Below are 15,725 nucleotides of genomic sequence, written 5' to 3'. Positions count from 1 at the left end.
ATACTGAAGCAATTTGTGACTGAACTTGTTTTTTAGGCATAAAGCTATGTCTTTGGATGTCTGGCGTGTACAGATTGCCCATAATAAAATAACTAAATTGGATATGGAGAAGTTATATTTTTGTGGGTTTCCAACCCTGAAGCACATTGAGCATAAGGTAAAATGCATCTTAACATTTTGTTTTCTATCACATATTTATTATCTGAAAGATGTTTAATGTACATATTGCCTTTTCCCCCCCCACCATAGTTTTATCTTAAAAAAAACGGAGTACAAGTATTTCAGCAGAGCAGCCATGGAGAAAATATGCTGTTGGAAATTGTGGTTCCAGATGATTCAGAGGAACAGGTGAGGGTGTTGATTTTTCAACAAGCATGTTTAAATAGTTGCAATATTGATCACTCACGGCCCAGATCCAGTCCCAGGCCAGCACTGGTCTATCTCTTGCTACCTGGGAGATGGCCATTGCAAAAGTGCCATAAAGTATTTTGCAGGGGCCAGAATGATGCAAATACTGGTGGGGAAGCTAGTATGACCAGGCATTCAGCATTCATGCCAGTCAGAGGAGCTCTGGGAGCCATCAGTAGTAAGTATCCTACTGAGCGACAGGGAGGCAAAACTGGCTAGGGTAAGGGTGGGGAGGAGAGCAGTTCAGGCCTTGGAGGGCGGTGGGGGCAGCAACGGCAAAAGAGGGTGCCAGATACTACCCCCTCCCACACTTGAAAGCCCTGCACAGGTTTACTTTGATCTGTGCCAGCAATTGAGTTGGTACAGATCTGATTAGATCCATAGTGGTTGCTGGGATCAACATGAGGTAAGGGAACTTTTGTTACCTCTAAGAAACCTCCAGCTGCCTCCCTCGTCCCATGGGATACTGCAGTGGCTGTTTTTGCACCACTGTACATGGGACAGGCAGCTTGGTTAGGATTGGTCTGTTAATGTGCACATAGGAAAAGGGAAATAAGAATACAAAGAGGGAGAATTTCCAGTAGGCAGCTCTTAAGTAATCACTTTGAAATACAGTAATGCACTTGTTTTGTTCGCAGTAAAATGCTTTGATTAAATGTATTAAGATGAGTTTACTTAAGTGCTGTTGAGCTTGGTTTTTTTCTAGTTAGAAAATACTAAAATATTTTAAGCACAGATTCCTGGCAGTCAACAGGATCTTAGAATATTTTGGCTGTATTTTTAACTAAAAATTAATTATCTACCGAAACCTTATTTATAGTTTGTTTTGAAGTACAATCTGATCCTTCACCATATGTAAATAGAGTTGAAAGCTAGGTGGAATTTTATGAAGTGTGTGGGGACATGTATTCGAACAAATGTTTAACTCTTCAAGGAGTAGTTCTAACATTGGAGCTCAAACGTGCCTGAAATTTGTCTCTCCTAATCTTGGTTATCTTTTGAATTTGCTGTATGTGGCTTGAGAATGCTAAGGATTACACTATTACTGCCATATACCTAAACAAAAGAGATAATATTTAATTGCTGGTATTTGTTTCTGAATGAGACAAAAATGAACTGTATAAATAGCTCAGGGTTTTTGTTGCAAAATAAAATCCAGTTTGAAAAGTTGTAGTACAGTATACTATTTCCTATACATCTGTTGATTCCTATATGTTTTTGTGCTATATATCTTAATCTTTGGCTTGGATTTGTTTTGATAGGCTAACGGGTCACTTTTCTTATTTAGAGTGTAGAAAATGTAGCCAGCTTGGTGCTTGGGAAATCTGTCTTTGTTAACTGGCCACACCTGGAGGAAGCTCGAGCTGTTGCTGTATCAGATGGCGAAACAAAGTAAGAGAGACTGTTTTGGAAAGCTGCTCACTTACTTGCTTCTGCAGGTGTCCTGTGATGTATGTAGAGTTAATTCACTTTTTAAAACTCCCTCCTCAAATGGCATGGTGATGGTACAATAGCAGTGGTAAATGACATCATTTTTGAAATATTAATGTTTTAATATGTCTATGGGGATCTGAGTACTTGTGTAGAAGAGCAAAGTATTAATTGTTTGCTTTCCTCTTGCTACTTGTGGGAGAATAGCTAATCTGGATGAGAAAAGATAGGGATAAGTACTCAAGCATACTTTTCTTTTTTGTATTAACTTTTCAATGGTAGCATGTGCATTTCTTCCCAAATTTCCCCTGTTGTCCTCAGCGTAAGTTTCTGTAGGGACATAGTTCCAAGTGAGTTCAGGACTGAATTATCAATTTAAAATGGATATTTCCTTTGTTTTGAATTTAAGATTTACTTTGGAGGAGCCTCCTGGAGTGCAGAAAGTCTACATGGGAAATGATATGCCACCAACTAAGGTAGCATACGTTGGAGATAAAGAACAGAATACGTGGATGAAAGAAATCCAGGGAATTTCAGAACAGTAAGGCTGTATCTCTTGTATAGCTTGGCAGCATCTCTTATCTCTAATTTCATTGTCAGCCCTCTGCTTTTTACTGAGGGCCACTTTATAAATGCATGATCATTCAGATGGCCGCAACAATGTTTCAGCTTCTAAAGAAAATTTATGGGTGTGATGGATTTTAACTGCAAACAAAGAGCATAATCAGCTTATTTAGCAATTATCCTCAAAGGTGAAAAGTTCTTGAAGAGGCCCTTTATGAATTATATCTAGTTAATTTGGTCTTGCTTTCACTTGATGCCTTTATCCATAGTTTGTGAACAAGTTGGCAAGTTTGCCATGCTCTTCTCATGTCAAGCTTTCTAGCTTCTGCAACTGTAGTTCAAAGTCATCCAACAAACCAGGATACTTGACTATAGTTTGATCTTAAATTGATCCTGGTTGTTTGCTTAATATTCAAATGTCATGAGAAATTTTAACAAATCAGTAAGCTTGGCATTTTTTCTGTCATGTGCAGGGAGGGGAGATGGGCATGTGTGAGTTTATCAGTAACAAACTATGTTTTTTGAAGGGGATCTTCTGAACCTGGGTAGTATTTCCAGTCTTAGTTCTTTTGCAGCCTTGTTTTCACAACCACCTTCACAATTAAGATAGCCATGGACACTTAAATGTTGTCTTCTCCCTGTAGTCCCATAAGAGCCAGAGAAGCTGTGTTCTACTACTCTTGTTTTAGTATTGAACCTTGCCAACTGAAATAAGTTCTGCCACTTCTTATAGCACACTGTTCAGTTTAGGATTGCAGCCATAGTTAGTCTTGCTGCTTATATTGTCTAACTAGAGAATAAAGAGTTCCTTAGGAAACTCTTATTCCACACAGATGGTCCTATAAAGGCTACAGGTTACTCCAGTAGTTTTTAAGTACTGGCTTTTTGAATTGTAATGAATGTAAAAATGAATGTAACAATATTTTTTTTAAACCGAATACCCTTTTCTTTTCATCAGCTACCAGAGAAGAAAAGGAGTAATTATTAATGATACCTCTGTAGTTGTATATGCTCAGTTACTAACTGGACGTAGATACCAGTTAAATCAGAGTGGTGAAGTGTATTTGGAGAAGCAGTGGTCTAAGCAAATTCTACCTTTTGCATACCAAACAATTGTCAAGGTAAGCTTCTCACTTTCTCATTTTACTAAGAGCTATCCATCTGTATCATTTCAGTTAGTAGACTTAGAGCCCAGTCCTGAACAGTGCACTCCGGTTTACCACCAGCGTGCACTGTCGTAAATGTGCCATAAGGCACATTTGTAAGCCTTACTGCTGGGCAAGTGACTGTGCTAGCCCAGCACTGGCTGGTGCTGGGCTAGTGCCATTTGGGAACCCGGCCTCTGCTACTCGGCAGTCGCATGGACTGCTGAGTCACGGCATAGTAAGCAGGGGCGGGGAGGAGGCATTCCGGGGAGGGGGGAGGCAGGCGACGGGAGGAGGAGTGGCGGGCGGGAGGCATGCCAGGGGGAGGGAGTGGGGAGGGAGGGAGCTGGGTCTGGTTCATGTTGGGCTTGGTACCCTACACGAACACTTTTACCTTACCACCGACCTTTTGGTGAGGAAAAGGGGACGGGAGAAGAGGATGAAAATCCCCTTCTCCTGTGGTGCCGTCCACAGTAGCCCATGGTGTACAGGCTCCGGTGGCAGCCTTTTTTGATGCCGCCGAAGTTGCGTGCCATGGGAGCTCAGGATTGGGCTGCCCAGCCACAGTCCTATCGGCACTTTCCTGGGAGTAATCCATACTGAACACAGTGGGACTTACTTCTGAGTAGACATACATAGGATTGTGCCCTAATGGCCCAATCCTATCCAATTTTCCAGTGCTGGTGCAGCTGTGCCAGTGGGGCATGTACTTCATCCTGTGGTGGAGAGGCAATCGCAGAGGCCTCTTCAAGCTATGGGAACATTTGTTCCCTTACCTCAGAGCTGCATTGCAGCTACACAGGTGCTGGATAGGATAGGATAGAGCCCTTAATGTTTACAGTGGAAAATCAGTTGCTTTTTAAAATTCAAGGTAACCTTTTGAAGTTTAAGCTTGCTTAAGGTCCCAAGGACTGCCACCTCATTTTTGCTATAGTTATAGTGCTAGAAGAGGTACTGTATTCATTGCCACCCTCCTTCTGCTACTATCTCTACCTTGAGTTTTGCCATTGTGGCCTTTGTAATTTACTGATATATCATGAGGTACTATAAAATTGACATTTAGAGTCTTACAGTGCACTGCTATGCATATCTACTCAGAAAGAAGCCCCACTGAGTTCTGTGGAACTTACTCCCAGGTAAGGGTGTATAGCTGCACCTTGAGTTCCATGCTATGATGTAGAATTAGCATGCAGTTTAGAAAAAAAACCAATAATTTAAATTAATAAAAATGCTCAAAATATCAACCAGGTTCATGGTATCTTACTTGAAGAATGAACAGGCTGTAGAGCAGAACATTCTGTAGTGGATCACTATTTTGTATTGTCACACCTGATTAATAAATGTGTTTCATTTTAATGTGATCATTTATTCTACTTTTTCATATAGGATATAAAAGCTTTTGATTCCCGCTTCTCCAGACTCAAGACTTTGGATGACCTGTTCCCTCTCGGATGTACAGTCTTCATGCTGGGAACACCTTACTATGGCTGCACAGGAGAAGTTAGTTTTACATAAGTGCTAGTCCTAACACATTTTCTTCAAAAGATTTCTTTACAGATCTAATCAGGCTCATTGTTCATACAAGATTTTACTACTTTTTGTAGAAAAAAATGTAATGTGCACTCTAAAAATGTAGTCTACGTTTACTAACAGGCTAACTGAGCTAGTTTGGAATTTTTTATATTTTTGTGATTATCATATCAGCGATGTTTCTCTGCCTCTGTGAATTTTGCCTTCAACCCTTTGTGAAGGAACTTATTTCTTCTTGTTGGTTGTTTGTACTTGCTGCTATCTTAATGGGTTCATGAAGGTGCAGGCTCCTTCCCACAGCCACACTTTAGAACAGGGGTCTCCAAACCTTTTGGCCAGAGGGCCGCATCGCATATCTAGCATGGTGTGCTAAATAAATAATTAGAGATGAAACTTAGATAAGTGAATAAATGAATGAATGGGCTCATTCATTCAACCTCTCTGGCCCTCAGAACACCTTCCAGACACAATCAGAGGACAGTTCAGGTCATGTTCAGCTGAGTGGGGCAGAGGCTTTTAGGAGAAAAGAGGTTGGCCGCGGGCCGGAAAGAGGCTGCCTGTGGGCCGCATCTGGCCCCCGGGCCGGGGTTTGGAGACCCCTGCTTTAAAATATCACAGAAATGTTTACATTTGAGAGTTGGAATAACTTTTAAAATATTTGTTTTAAGGTTCAGGATTCACGTGATGTGATCTCAGATGGTAGAATTCGTGTTGTTTTCAACATTCCTTGTGAACCCCAACTGGATGCCTTAATACAGAATCAGCATGTAAGTGCTCCTTCTTAATTATGGATGTAAGAGGAGTCCTAAGAACATAAGAAAAGCCCTGCTGGATCAGGCCAAAGGACTATCTAGTCCAGCTTCCTGTATCTCACAGTGGCCCACCAAATGCCCCAGGGAGCACAAAAGACAACAGACACAATCTGCGTCCCAGTGCCCTCCCCTGCATCTGGCAATCAGAGGCAGCCTGCCTCTAAAACCAAGAGCTTACACATACCTACTATGACTTGTAGCCTGTAATGAACTTTTCCTCTAGAAATTTGTCCCATTCCCTCTTAAAGGCATCCAGGCAAGGTGCCATCACTACTTCCTGTGGCAAAGAGTTCCACAAACTAATTACATGCTGAGTAAAGAAATATTTTCTTCTGTCTGTCTTAACTCTCCCAACACTCAACTTTCGTGGATGTACCCTGGTTCTGGTGTTATGTGAGAGGGAAAAGAGCGTGTCTCTCTCCACTATGTCCATCCCCTGCATGATTTTGTATGTCTCAATCATGTTCCCCCTCAGGAGCCTCTTTTCCAGACTGAAGAGGCCTAAATGCTATAGCCTTTTCTCTCTTTTGCACCTTTTCTATCTCCACTATATCCTTTTTGAGGTGTGGCAACCAGAACTGAACACAATACTCCAGGTGTGGCCTTACCATTAATTTGTACAACAGTATTACAATATTAGCTGTCTTATTCTCAATGCCTTTCCTAATTATCCCAAGCATGGAATTGGCCCTCTTCACTGCTATCACGCATTGGATTGACACTTCATCGAGCTGTCCACAAGAACCTCGAGATCTCTCTCGTGATCTGTCTCAGACAGCTCAGAACCCATTAGCCTATATGTAAAGTTTCGATTCTTTGCCCCAGTGTGCATGACTTTACATTTACTTACATTGAAACGTATTTGCCATTTTGCTTCCCAGTCTCCCAGTTTGGAGAGATCCTTCTGGAGCTCTTTAGTCTCTTCTGGTCTTCGCCCCACAGAAAAGTTTGGTGTCATCTGCAAACTTGGCCACCTCGCAATAAAAGTCCTGCAATAGAAGGTTCTGTATGCGGATGTTCCTGTGAATAAGTCTCACTGGAATCAATAGGGCTTACTTTAGATGACCCTGTAAAGTCCAAAGACTGTAGAGTCCAAGCTGTAGTACTGAAGGCAGCCTTGCCTTTCTTGCAACCTTTTTCTGTGGTTCAGATCTTACAACTGTAATTTTTCTCACTCTGTTTGCAGTATGTCCCCTCCTTTAAATATTCTGCCTAAGAATGCTGGTCAGATGGTTACGCTGGTTCAGCTTAAACAGAATCTTAAATGCATTTCGTCATTTCCTCCCCCCCCATCTGAAAGAGTGTAACAGCTTTGAAGGAATCATAACTATCTCCCTTTAAACCTTTTTACTCATGAAGCAAAGATGTTGTGGATTTTGCCTTTGAATTTTTGTTTTGGAAAGCTTTAAACTTCTGCAGGACTTTACCAAACTCCTTGGTAAATCCCCAGAATCCTCTGTCATCCTTGTGGGTGGTCCAATCTTGGTTGCAATCCTATTAGCATGTTATGGAGACTTTAGCAATAGAGGGCACATTCAATTATATGATCCTACCTTTAGCAACATTCTGCCATTGATCTGCCAAGCCAAGTGAAGTGTATTTTGCTTAGTGTTACTATATGCAGCAGTTTTTATTGCATACAATTATGCATTGGGGCAATTCTGTATCCCAATGCTGCAAAAAGAGCTAAAGTCATAGTCTGCTAGGTACTGTTGGAATAGACTCTAGACTTCTGCTCTCCTTAGAGCCTTTTGAAACTTATGCTAATGAATGGGAATAGTAGCTCAATAGAGAAGTGAGTGGGAAGGGGAGATTATAAGGATGCTCCAGAGATGGAATAATACAAATTCAATTAAGTCTCTTTCCTGGACTTCCAATTTAGTGCAAAATTTCTAAAAGTCAAAACTTCAGAGAATCCTTGAGCAGGTGAGAGCCTTCAAATAAGATGAATTCAATGCCACCTCTACTGTGCCATGTTAGAACAACATATCAATGTGGGAGAAACTGATAGTAATTTGCATTTTATTTCTTCCCCTAAAAGTAAGGCTTAATTGTGAAAGAAATACAAGGAAAGGCTATTGTGGTTAGACGTATTCCAGATAAAAGTCTTCATTTCCTTCACTATACAACTTATATTGTTGCAGAAATATTCCGTGAAGTACAATCCTGGATATGTGTTGGCCAGTCGTCTAGGAGTGAGTGGCTATCTTGTGTCCAGATTTACAGGAAGCATTTTTATTGGAAGAGGTTCCAGAAGAAAGTAAGCTCTGCTGAGTATAATCATTGTAATGAAACATGTGTGAACTAAAATCAGCGCTACAAAAATACTGTGGTTCCTTTGAAATTTATTCCACATGAGATGGGGATAGAAGGAAACATTTTGCATATGTGGAGTGTTCCTTGTTATGCATTTGACAGTACATAAGAACATAAGATGAGCCCTGCTGGATCAGACCAAAGGCCCATCTACTCCAGCTTCCTGTGTCTCACAGTGGCCCACCAGATGCCTCAGGGAGTACACAAGACAACAGACTTGCATCCTAGTTCCCTCCCTTGCATTTGGAGAAGGGTAGAGATTCAAGTAGAGAAAAAGGTAGCACATCCTAGTGCCCTCCCTTGCATTTGGAGAAGGGTAGAGATTCAAGTAGAGAAAAAGGTAGCAGGTCACTGTGAGGAGCAAAGCAAACTATTTTTTGTGTGTATCTACATAACACAAGCTCCCTGCTAACTGGGCGAAGAGGCATCTTTAAAGTGATTCTCTTTTTTTATTCAACAGGGGGAGAGCAATTGACCTCTTCATTCCAGCAGTATCTTTTACTGGCTGTTTGCTGGTGTTTCTTTTGCATCTTTTGTAAGCTATTGAGACCTTTAGAAACAGGGAACCATTTATTTATTTTGCTATGCAAACTACTTTGTGAACATCTTTGTTGAACAGTGATATACAGGTTATCCCTGAGTTATGGAGGTTCGATTTATGGATATACCAATGTAATGACAGCAATTGAGGAACAGACAGGTTGACTTTTGTATTTATGGCCGGCTCAGTAGTACTATTCTGACTTATGTCAGTTCCAACTTCAGGGAACTATCTGTATTACTATTCTTCCTAATAATAATATACTCAAACTGTATGTATATTCAAGAATAAATCTTATGGTGGGGGGAGGATGTGAAAAGTAAGAGGGGTGTTTAAACATGCATAATTTTAATTGAGAGGAGATGCTTCATGGATTAGAAGAACTTCCTGCTGCAGTTTTCCAAAGCAATGTGATGATTGTGAATAGATGGCATGGTACTTGTCTTTCAAATATTGAAGTTTGTTTAAACTATTGGAAAGGAATGTCATGGCATCTTCCACAGAACCAAAGTGCTGCCTGTCAATTAAGCTGCTTACCAATGACAAGAGAGGTCTGACCAGATAGTGCTCAAGAGGTGGTTTCATAGCCTCCTCTGAATGCTTGAAGCAACTTTTCTGGAGTATGTTTGCTAGGGATGAGCAATGGTATGAAGAATTGTTTATATACAACATAGTGTTTCTCATCAAAATACATTTAGTCTTCTAACTTGCATTTTGCAGTCCTCATGGAGACCATAAAGCAAATGTGGGATTGAACCTGAAATTCAATAAAAAGAATGAAGAGGTCCCTGGCTTCACTAAGAAAGTTGGGAATGAGTGGATGTATTCATCTGCAGTAGAGCAACTCCTTGCTGAATATTTAGAAAGGTAAGCAGAATCCCACTAGATTCTGCAGTGGGATCCATTTTGCACTGCATTAAGTTCTATTTAGACCGTAGATAGGCAGCAGCAAGTCAGATAGTGGGAATTGTTTTTTGCTCCCTACTACTAGGCGTTCTGACCTCAATAAGAGGATCTCATCTTCCAGCATCTGTCAGAAGTGTCTGACTTGGCATGTGTCATGCCACTCCTGATTCCCTTGCTTTTCCATGATTGGGAATCCTTTTTTGTGCAACTTGGGGATGTTGATGCATGGCACCAACACAATGGTCCACTCTCTTGGTTGTAATCACTTTAAGCCATTTCTGCGCAACGTTGCATATACGCAACAGGGACCAAATGTTTATGCCTGTGGGCTAGGCAAAAAAGATTGTTATAAACTGCCATTTAAATCTTCCAAATAGAGGAATAAACATTACAACCCGAGAAGGAGCTAAGTGGAGTCTCACAGTACATCCATGTTCCGTTGATTCAGTATATACAAAAATACTGGGAAAGTATTTGAGTGGCTCTGAATTTTTACATTAGTATATGTAACTGATGGGATCTTCTGTAACTGAGAAGATTTACAACTAATTCTAATTCGGAGCAGTGTTATAAAACACTGCTTAGAGTTAGTTGTAAATTCTCTCTCTTCTGACAGAGTTAAATGGTTGGTATCTTGATGTCAGTGACTAAGGGTGCAATCCAGACTCGGGATTGGGCCGGCGCAAGTCCCTTGCACTGGTCCAGGAGGGTCACAAATGTGCCATAAGGCATGTTTGCGCCTCCTCGAGAGGAAGCCAGGGTGGCACTCCAAGAAGCGCCAGCCTGTGGAGGCTGACATAAGCCTCTGCGTCGGCTTTGTCTTATACGCTTGCGTTGGCCCAGCTGAGTTGACACAAGGACAAAATGTAGGTGGGGGAAGGCGGGTGGGTGGCCCTGGGGGCTGGTGGGCAGAGAGTGGGAGGTGGAGCTGGGATCCGGCAGTTATATCGGATCCCAACCCCTGCTGTCAGGGAGAACGAAGCGGCTTCAAGCTGCTCTGCTGTCCTTGGACTTGTGCCACCTCAAGAGGTGGCGCAAGTCCAAGGAGACCCATAGGGGGCAGCAGCCCTTACCTCTGGCTGAGTTGCTTATGGCCACTATCCTGCGCTGGATACAGCGCAAGTCTCCTTGCTTGCCTGTTCCAGCACAGGATAGGATTGTGCCCTAAGGCTGTAATCCTAACCCCATTGAACAAAATAGTACTTACCTCTCAGTAGACCTGGTTAGGATTATGCCATAATTTTGATATAGGAAGAGTATTTCAAGTTCAGCTAGCTATTACAACTGACTTTGGAAGAATGCAGAAATGCAAGAGGGAAACATCTTATCCTTGCTTGCTTTCCATTGACAAGCAGACCATATGACTAAAGGGTACTTAACTGGTCATTCTACTGCAGAAAAGCAAACAGAAGGCAGTAATTTATACAGTATAAAAGGTGGTTTCACATGGTATATACTCACTTAACTAGCACACTGATTAACTGGCATATCCACATGCTTGAGGCAGTGGTTGGAGATGCCAGTTAATCAAGTGTGCAGGTTAACAAAGCTGCTTGCCCACTTTCCAGTCCTTTCCCTTACTTACTGAGACTCCTTCTGCAGTGCTGCTTTGCCTTCCTTCCTTTTGAGGGCTTTCTACTTGTTTCCTCACAAGGGTCCTGCTTAGGAAGTATTGAGTCTCCATGCCATGTGAGCCCTCCTAAGGAAGGAAGGAGGTTGGAGCAGAATCACAAAGGAACCCCTGTCCAGTAAGCAATGTGTGGGGGACAACAACTGGCAGGCAGATGGGGGGCTTTTTAAAGTAAAATCTTGATTAACTGCCAGGAAATCTGCCTTCCCCATGGATACTGGTAAACAAAGCTTTTATTGGGGTTATAGCCTGCCATGTAAATGATTAATGTTAAAATAAAAGTAATTAAGTACGTGCAGTGTGATAGATACTGTACAGTGTATACAGGGTGGGGGTGTATACACAGATCCTGAATCTGAGGTTTCACTTATCTGTGGATCAGGTTCACAGGGCCTCTGGAGTCGAGGGGATCTCTCACCTTTTGGAGGGTCTCCTGAGCCCAGCAGAGACAGTGCAAAAAGCCCTGCGACTTCCAGATTTATGAAAATATTAGGAGTCTTTTTTTTTTCTGTGTGAGTTATTCTGAACCTGGCAGATAGTGTGGGCAGATGCGCACTGCTTCTTCTGTGCTCAGGAGACCCCCCCAGAGGCAAGGGGAACAGAGCTCCCCTTGCCTCTGAAGGGTGGGGGAGGGGCACGTTCCCTGGTATCTGCAGTTTCACTTAACTGTGGGGGCTTCCAGAATGGAACCCCTGCAGATTCATGCCCTTTCCCTATACATGCCCTTTCCCTATAGATTGTAGAAATGATACATTTTTGGAACAAAATTCTGGTTTCTTGTCAAGAAGCAGTTTAGTCATACAGTAAATATGTCCAAATCTGTTAAAAGCCATTGCACCTTGCATCCCAAATCATGAGTGTTAAGACCATAAGAACGGCCTCACTGGATCAGGCCATAAGCCCATATAGTTCATAAATCTCACAGTGGCCCACCAAATGCCCCAGGGACCACACAAGAGAACAAGAGACCTGCATCCTGGTGCCCTCATTACCTTGTCTCTCTCCTTTTTCTCTCCTGTTGTTATGTAAACATGTCAGTTGAGCACTCAGTAAGTTTTTTGAAATGACTATAGATCTGTATGTAAAATCTGCTCTCATTTGTTTATGCATTAATTAGGGTTCCAGAACTTTTTGGCTACATAGCCAAAAACAGTCAAGAAGATATATTCTATGAAGATGACATTTGGCCTGGAGAAGAAGAGAATGGGTAAATGCTTGGTGTCTTTCACTCAGTTATTAGGTCAGATTGGGCTGAACGGTACCATGTGCATGGGGAAAGCCTGCATCCAGCCCCGGGTCTGTATGTTAGGCACCCCTTGCTGATTTTGAATTGTCCAGCTGCCACCAGATAATTGGGGAAGCAAAAGCTTCTCTAGTATCAATCACTGATTTTAGATGGCAAACAGAAGATAGATTCCAATGACCCTCTTCTCATGCAGTTGAACATTACTGAACTGGAACCATTTAGATAAGCACTTAACCCAGTACACCAGTGTTTCTCAAACTGTGGATTGGGACCCACTAGGTGGGTCGTGAGCCAATTTCAAGTGGGTCCCCATTCATTTCAATATTTTATTTTTAATATATTAGACTTGATGCTACCATGGTATGTGACTGCATTTGGGGAGATGTCACAGACCTGTACTTTTAACAAGCTACTACGTATATTCTTTTAACAATGGTAGTCAATGGGACTTACTCCTGGGTAAGTGTGAGTAGGATTGCAGCCTAGGATTGTTAAAAATGTTCCTGCTTGATGATGTCACTCCTGGTCATGACATCACTACTGGTGGATCCTGACAGATTCTCATTCTAAAAAGTGGGTCTCGGTGCTAAATGTGTGAGAATCACTGCAGTACACCATCCATTAAATCGCTCATGCATATCAGTTGAATAACCTCATCCTGAAACAAATATGTTTTATATACCACAGCTTTGCTTTTTAAACAGCAAGAAGTTTTCAAAGTACTAGAAATAAGTATTTACAATTTCCTTGTTTACTTTTGCTTATGATTCTGCTGGAAGTACACACCTAGATGGCTTGAAGCGTCCTGCATTGATTCACTTTTTATATCAAATGCATCATCTAAAGCTTAGCAGAATTCATATAAACAATATGCAGATTTTGATCATGTATGCTCCCGTGACTGTAGTCTAAGTCAACTGTAATTTGGTAATCTTTATTAATATGGAATTATTTTCTGATGTAGTGCTGAGAAAATTCAAGAAATTGTCACATGGCTAAAGACTCATCCTGTTAGCAGTCTTTCCCGTTCCTCTTGTGATTTGCAAATTCTGGATGCAGCCATTGTTGAAAAGATTCAAGAAGAAATAGAGAAGTGCAAGGTACAACTCAATATTAGTGAATTTGGTCTTGTAATTATAGTGCATAAGAATAATCCTACATTCAGATTTCCTTTAAAACACAGGGGCCTCCGTATCCACGGATCCCAGATTTGCAGTTTCATTTATCTGAGGATTGGGTCTGCGGGGGCCCCCGCATGACTCCTCCAGAGGTGAGGGGAGCACAGCTCGCCTCACCTCTGGAGCGTCTTCTGAGCCTGGCTGAGCCTGCGAGCACAGCTTGCCTTGCTTCCAGAGGGTGGGGTGGGGGGCAGTTTTCCTCATGTCCATGGATTCAGGTATCCGTGGGAGGGTTCCAGAATGGAACCCCTACAGGTATGCGGGCATGTCTGCACCGTTAGAAATTTGTAGTCAGTGGACTGACAAATTGCTTTTGGAGTAAGTAGCTGGCTTTAGAAATTCAGTAATTTGGAAGGAGATACCAGCACACTCTCGCTAACTCTTTGAGTGTAATTGATTAACTGTATGCCAGAAACTTTGTATAGAGCCAGATTTAGAAAGTGCTACAGTGCTATCCTGTGCACGTCTGCTGAAAAGTAAGTTCCATTGTGTGCAGTATGACATACTCCCATGAAAGTATGTATAGGATTTCAACCCTAGTGGAACTTTTAAGATCTGTATTACTGAATAGCAGCCTATCCTGCATTATGTGGCAGATTGTTTAGCAGTGTTTGATACTTCATCAGATCTGCTATTAGAAGAAAAAATTCAGATTCGAGTGTGCGTAAGTTCTTGGATGTGCATAAAGTAGCCCTCTGAATTGTCATCAGAGACTCCAAAGCCCAATGTGGTGTAGAACTATCCCCACCCCCAGTATTTCTATAATTTTATCCTCCTAGATAAAATTTCTCTAACCTGGGGAGAACCTGAAATTCTTCAACTTGCTTTCATTTGTTTTGAAGAACTTCAAAGGTCATATTAGTTCTTAAGATAGTGGATTTTCCCTGGTTCTGTGTCATTTGTGACATTACGGATAGTTCTAAGACTATTGCTCATCTGCATAGTGGATTCCTCACGCAAAGATGATACCATTCCTTGGACATGACTAGTTTTCAAGCTGTTGTATTAGAATAGGAAGAAGTAGTATTACATATAAGGAAAGAGCAGGAGAGCAGCTGCTTTGGGCTACAAGGTATGACTTACTGGGGTTGTAAGACAATAACCATTCTATAAAATGGTTACACAGGTCTACAAAATTGAGGGTCAGAAAAGTTTCTCCCAAAATTTATGGTGGTTTGATATGAATTTGGGGTGCCAATTCCAAAAATGGCATCCGTTTTGCCCTATCATTTCATGAAGAAGCGGCTTGAACCATTCACTAAAGAGGCTATGCCGTGTCTCCAAAACTAGACGTGATAGGGCAAAATGGATGCCATTTTTGGAATCAGCACCCCAAATATTCCCAGGAATTGGTGTAACGTTTAAGGAAGCAAAATGTGTGTTGGCCTGTGTTACTAGTTTTAGGATAATGGCTATTTTTGTTATTTTTATCCTTTATCCATTAGTTTTTATGTTTTTAATTTTATCTTTTCCTTCAGCAACGGAAAAGTAATAAGAAAGTACGTGTGACAGTGAAACCCCACTTGTTATACAGAGTAAGTCCTGATGATTTTTAAATGAATGGTACCATTCTTGTGAAATGTAGTCTAAATTGAATTTTTATCCTTCATAAAGGAATGTGTTACCTTTCAATTGAAATATAATTAATTGAACTGCTCACTATTATATTAATAATAGGTTAGGAACCACTGCAGCAGATCCATGAATCAAATCCACCTTTACGGTGTCTGGTGTGTTAAGACAGAAGCTCTACATATAACATAGAACCCATAACAAATAGCTGGGAGTGTGCAATTATATTAATAGCTGTCCATCAACAATATATAATTTAGCCGCCTAAAATATTCACCGCAGACACTCACCCATAAGTCGACCCCACAGATAAGTTGAGGGCAGGTTTTTGAGCCAACAATCATGGAATTTTCTATAACCCTTGGATAAGTCGGAGGAAATAACTTGGGGGGGGGGTGTCTGACTATAGTTTTGTCTGATTTTGCCAGAAGCCAGATCCTGAAAAA

The 15,725-nt window shown here is 41.5% G+C and overlaps 1 protein-coding gene across 3 annotated transcripts in view; it reads left to right on the top strand.

Moving 5' to 3' along the window:
* The window catches only part of XRN1 (5'-3' exoribonuclease 1), a 64,289-nt gene that overhangs the window by 19,160 nt on the left and 29,404 nt on the right, over positions 1-15,725 (top strand). For all 3 annotated transcript variants that reach the window (XM_066619723.1, XM_066619724.1, XM_066619722.1), the window contains exons 17-28: positions 37-157; positions 250-348; positions 1,697-1,800; positions 2,249-2,380; positions 3,362-3,524; positions 4,935-5,048; positions 5,747-5,845; positions 8,035-8,150; positions 9,468-9,614; positions 12,401-12,490; positions 13,494-13,629; positions 15,186-15,242. In XM_066619723.1, coding sequence (XP_066475820.1) covers positions 37-157; positions 250-348; positions 1,697-1,800; positions 2,249-2,380; positions 3,362-3,524; positions 4,935-5,048; positions 5,747-5,845; positions 8,035-8,150; positions 9,468-9,614; positions 12,401-12,490; positions 13,494-13,629; positions 15,186-15,242 — 1,378 coding nt within the window. The remainder of the gene's footprint in view (positions 1-36; positions 158-249; positions 349-1,696; positions 1,801-2,248; positions 2,381-3,361; positions 3,525-4,934; positions 5,049-5,746; positions 5,846-8,034; positions 8,151-9,467; positions 9,615-12,400; positions 12,491-13,493; positions 13,630-15,185; positions 15,243-15,725) is intronic.

Source organism: Tiliqua scincoides, chromosome 3, assembly GCF_035046505.1.
Source record: "Tiliqua scincoides isolate rTilSci1 chromosome 3, rTilSci1.hap2, whole genome shotgun sequence".
Lineage (NCBI taxonomy): Eukaryota > Metazoa > Chordata > Lepidosauria > Squamata > Scincidae > Tiliqua > Tiliqua scincoides.
Note: the sequence above shows the minus strand (reverse complement) of the source record. Positions and strands in the feature narration are given on the sequence as shown.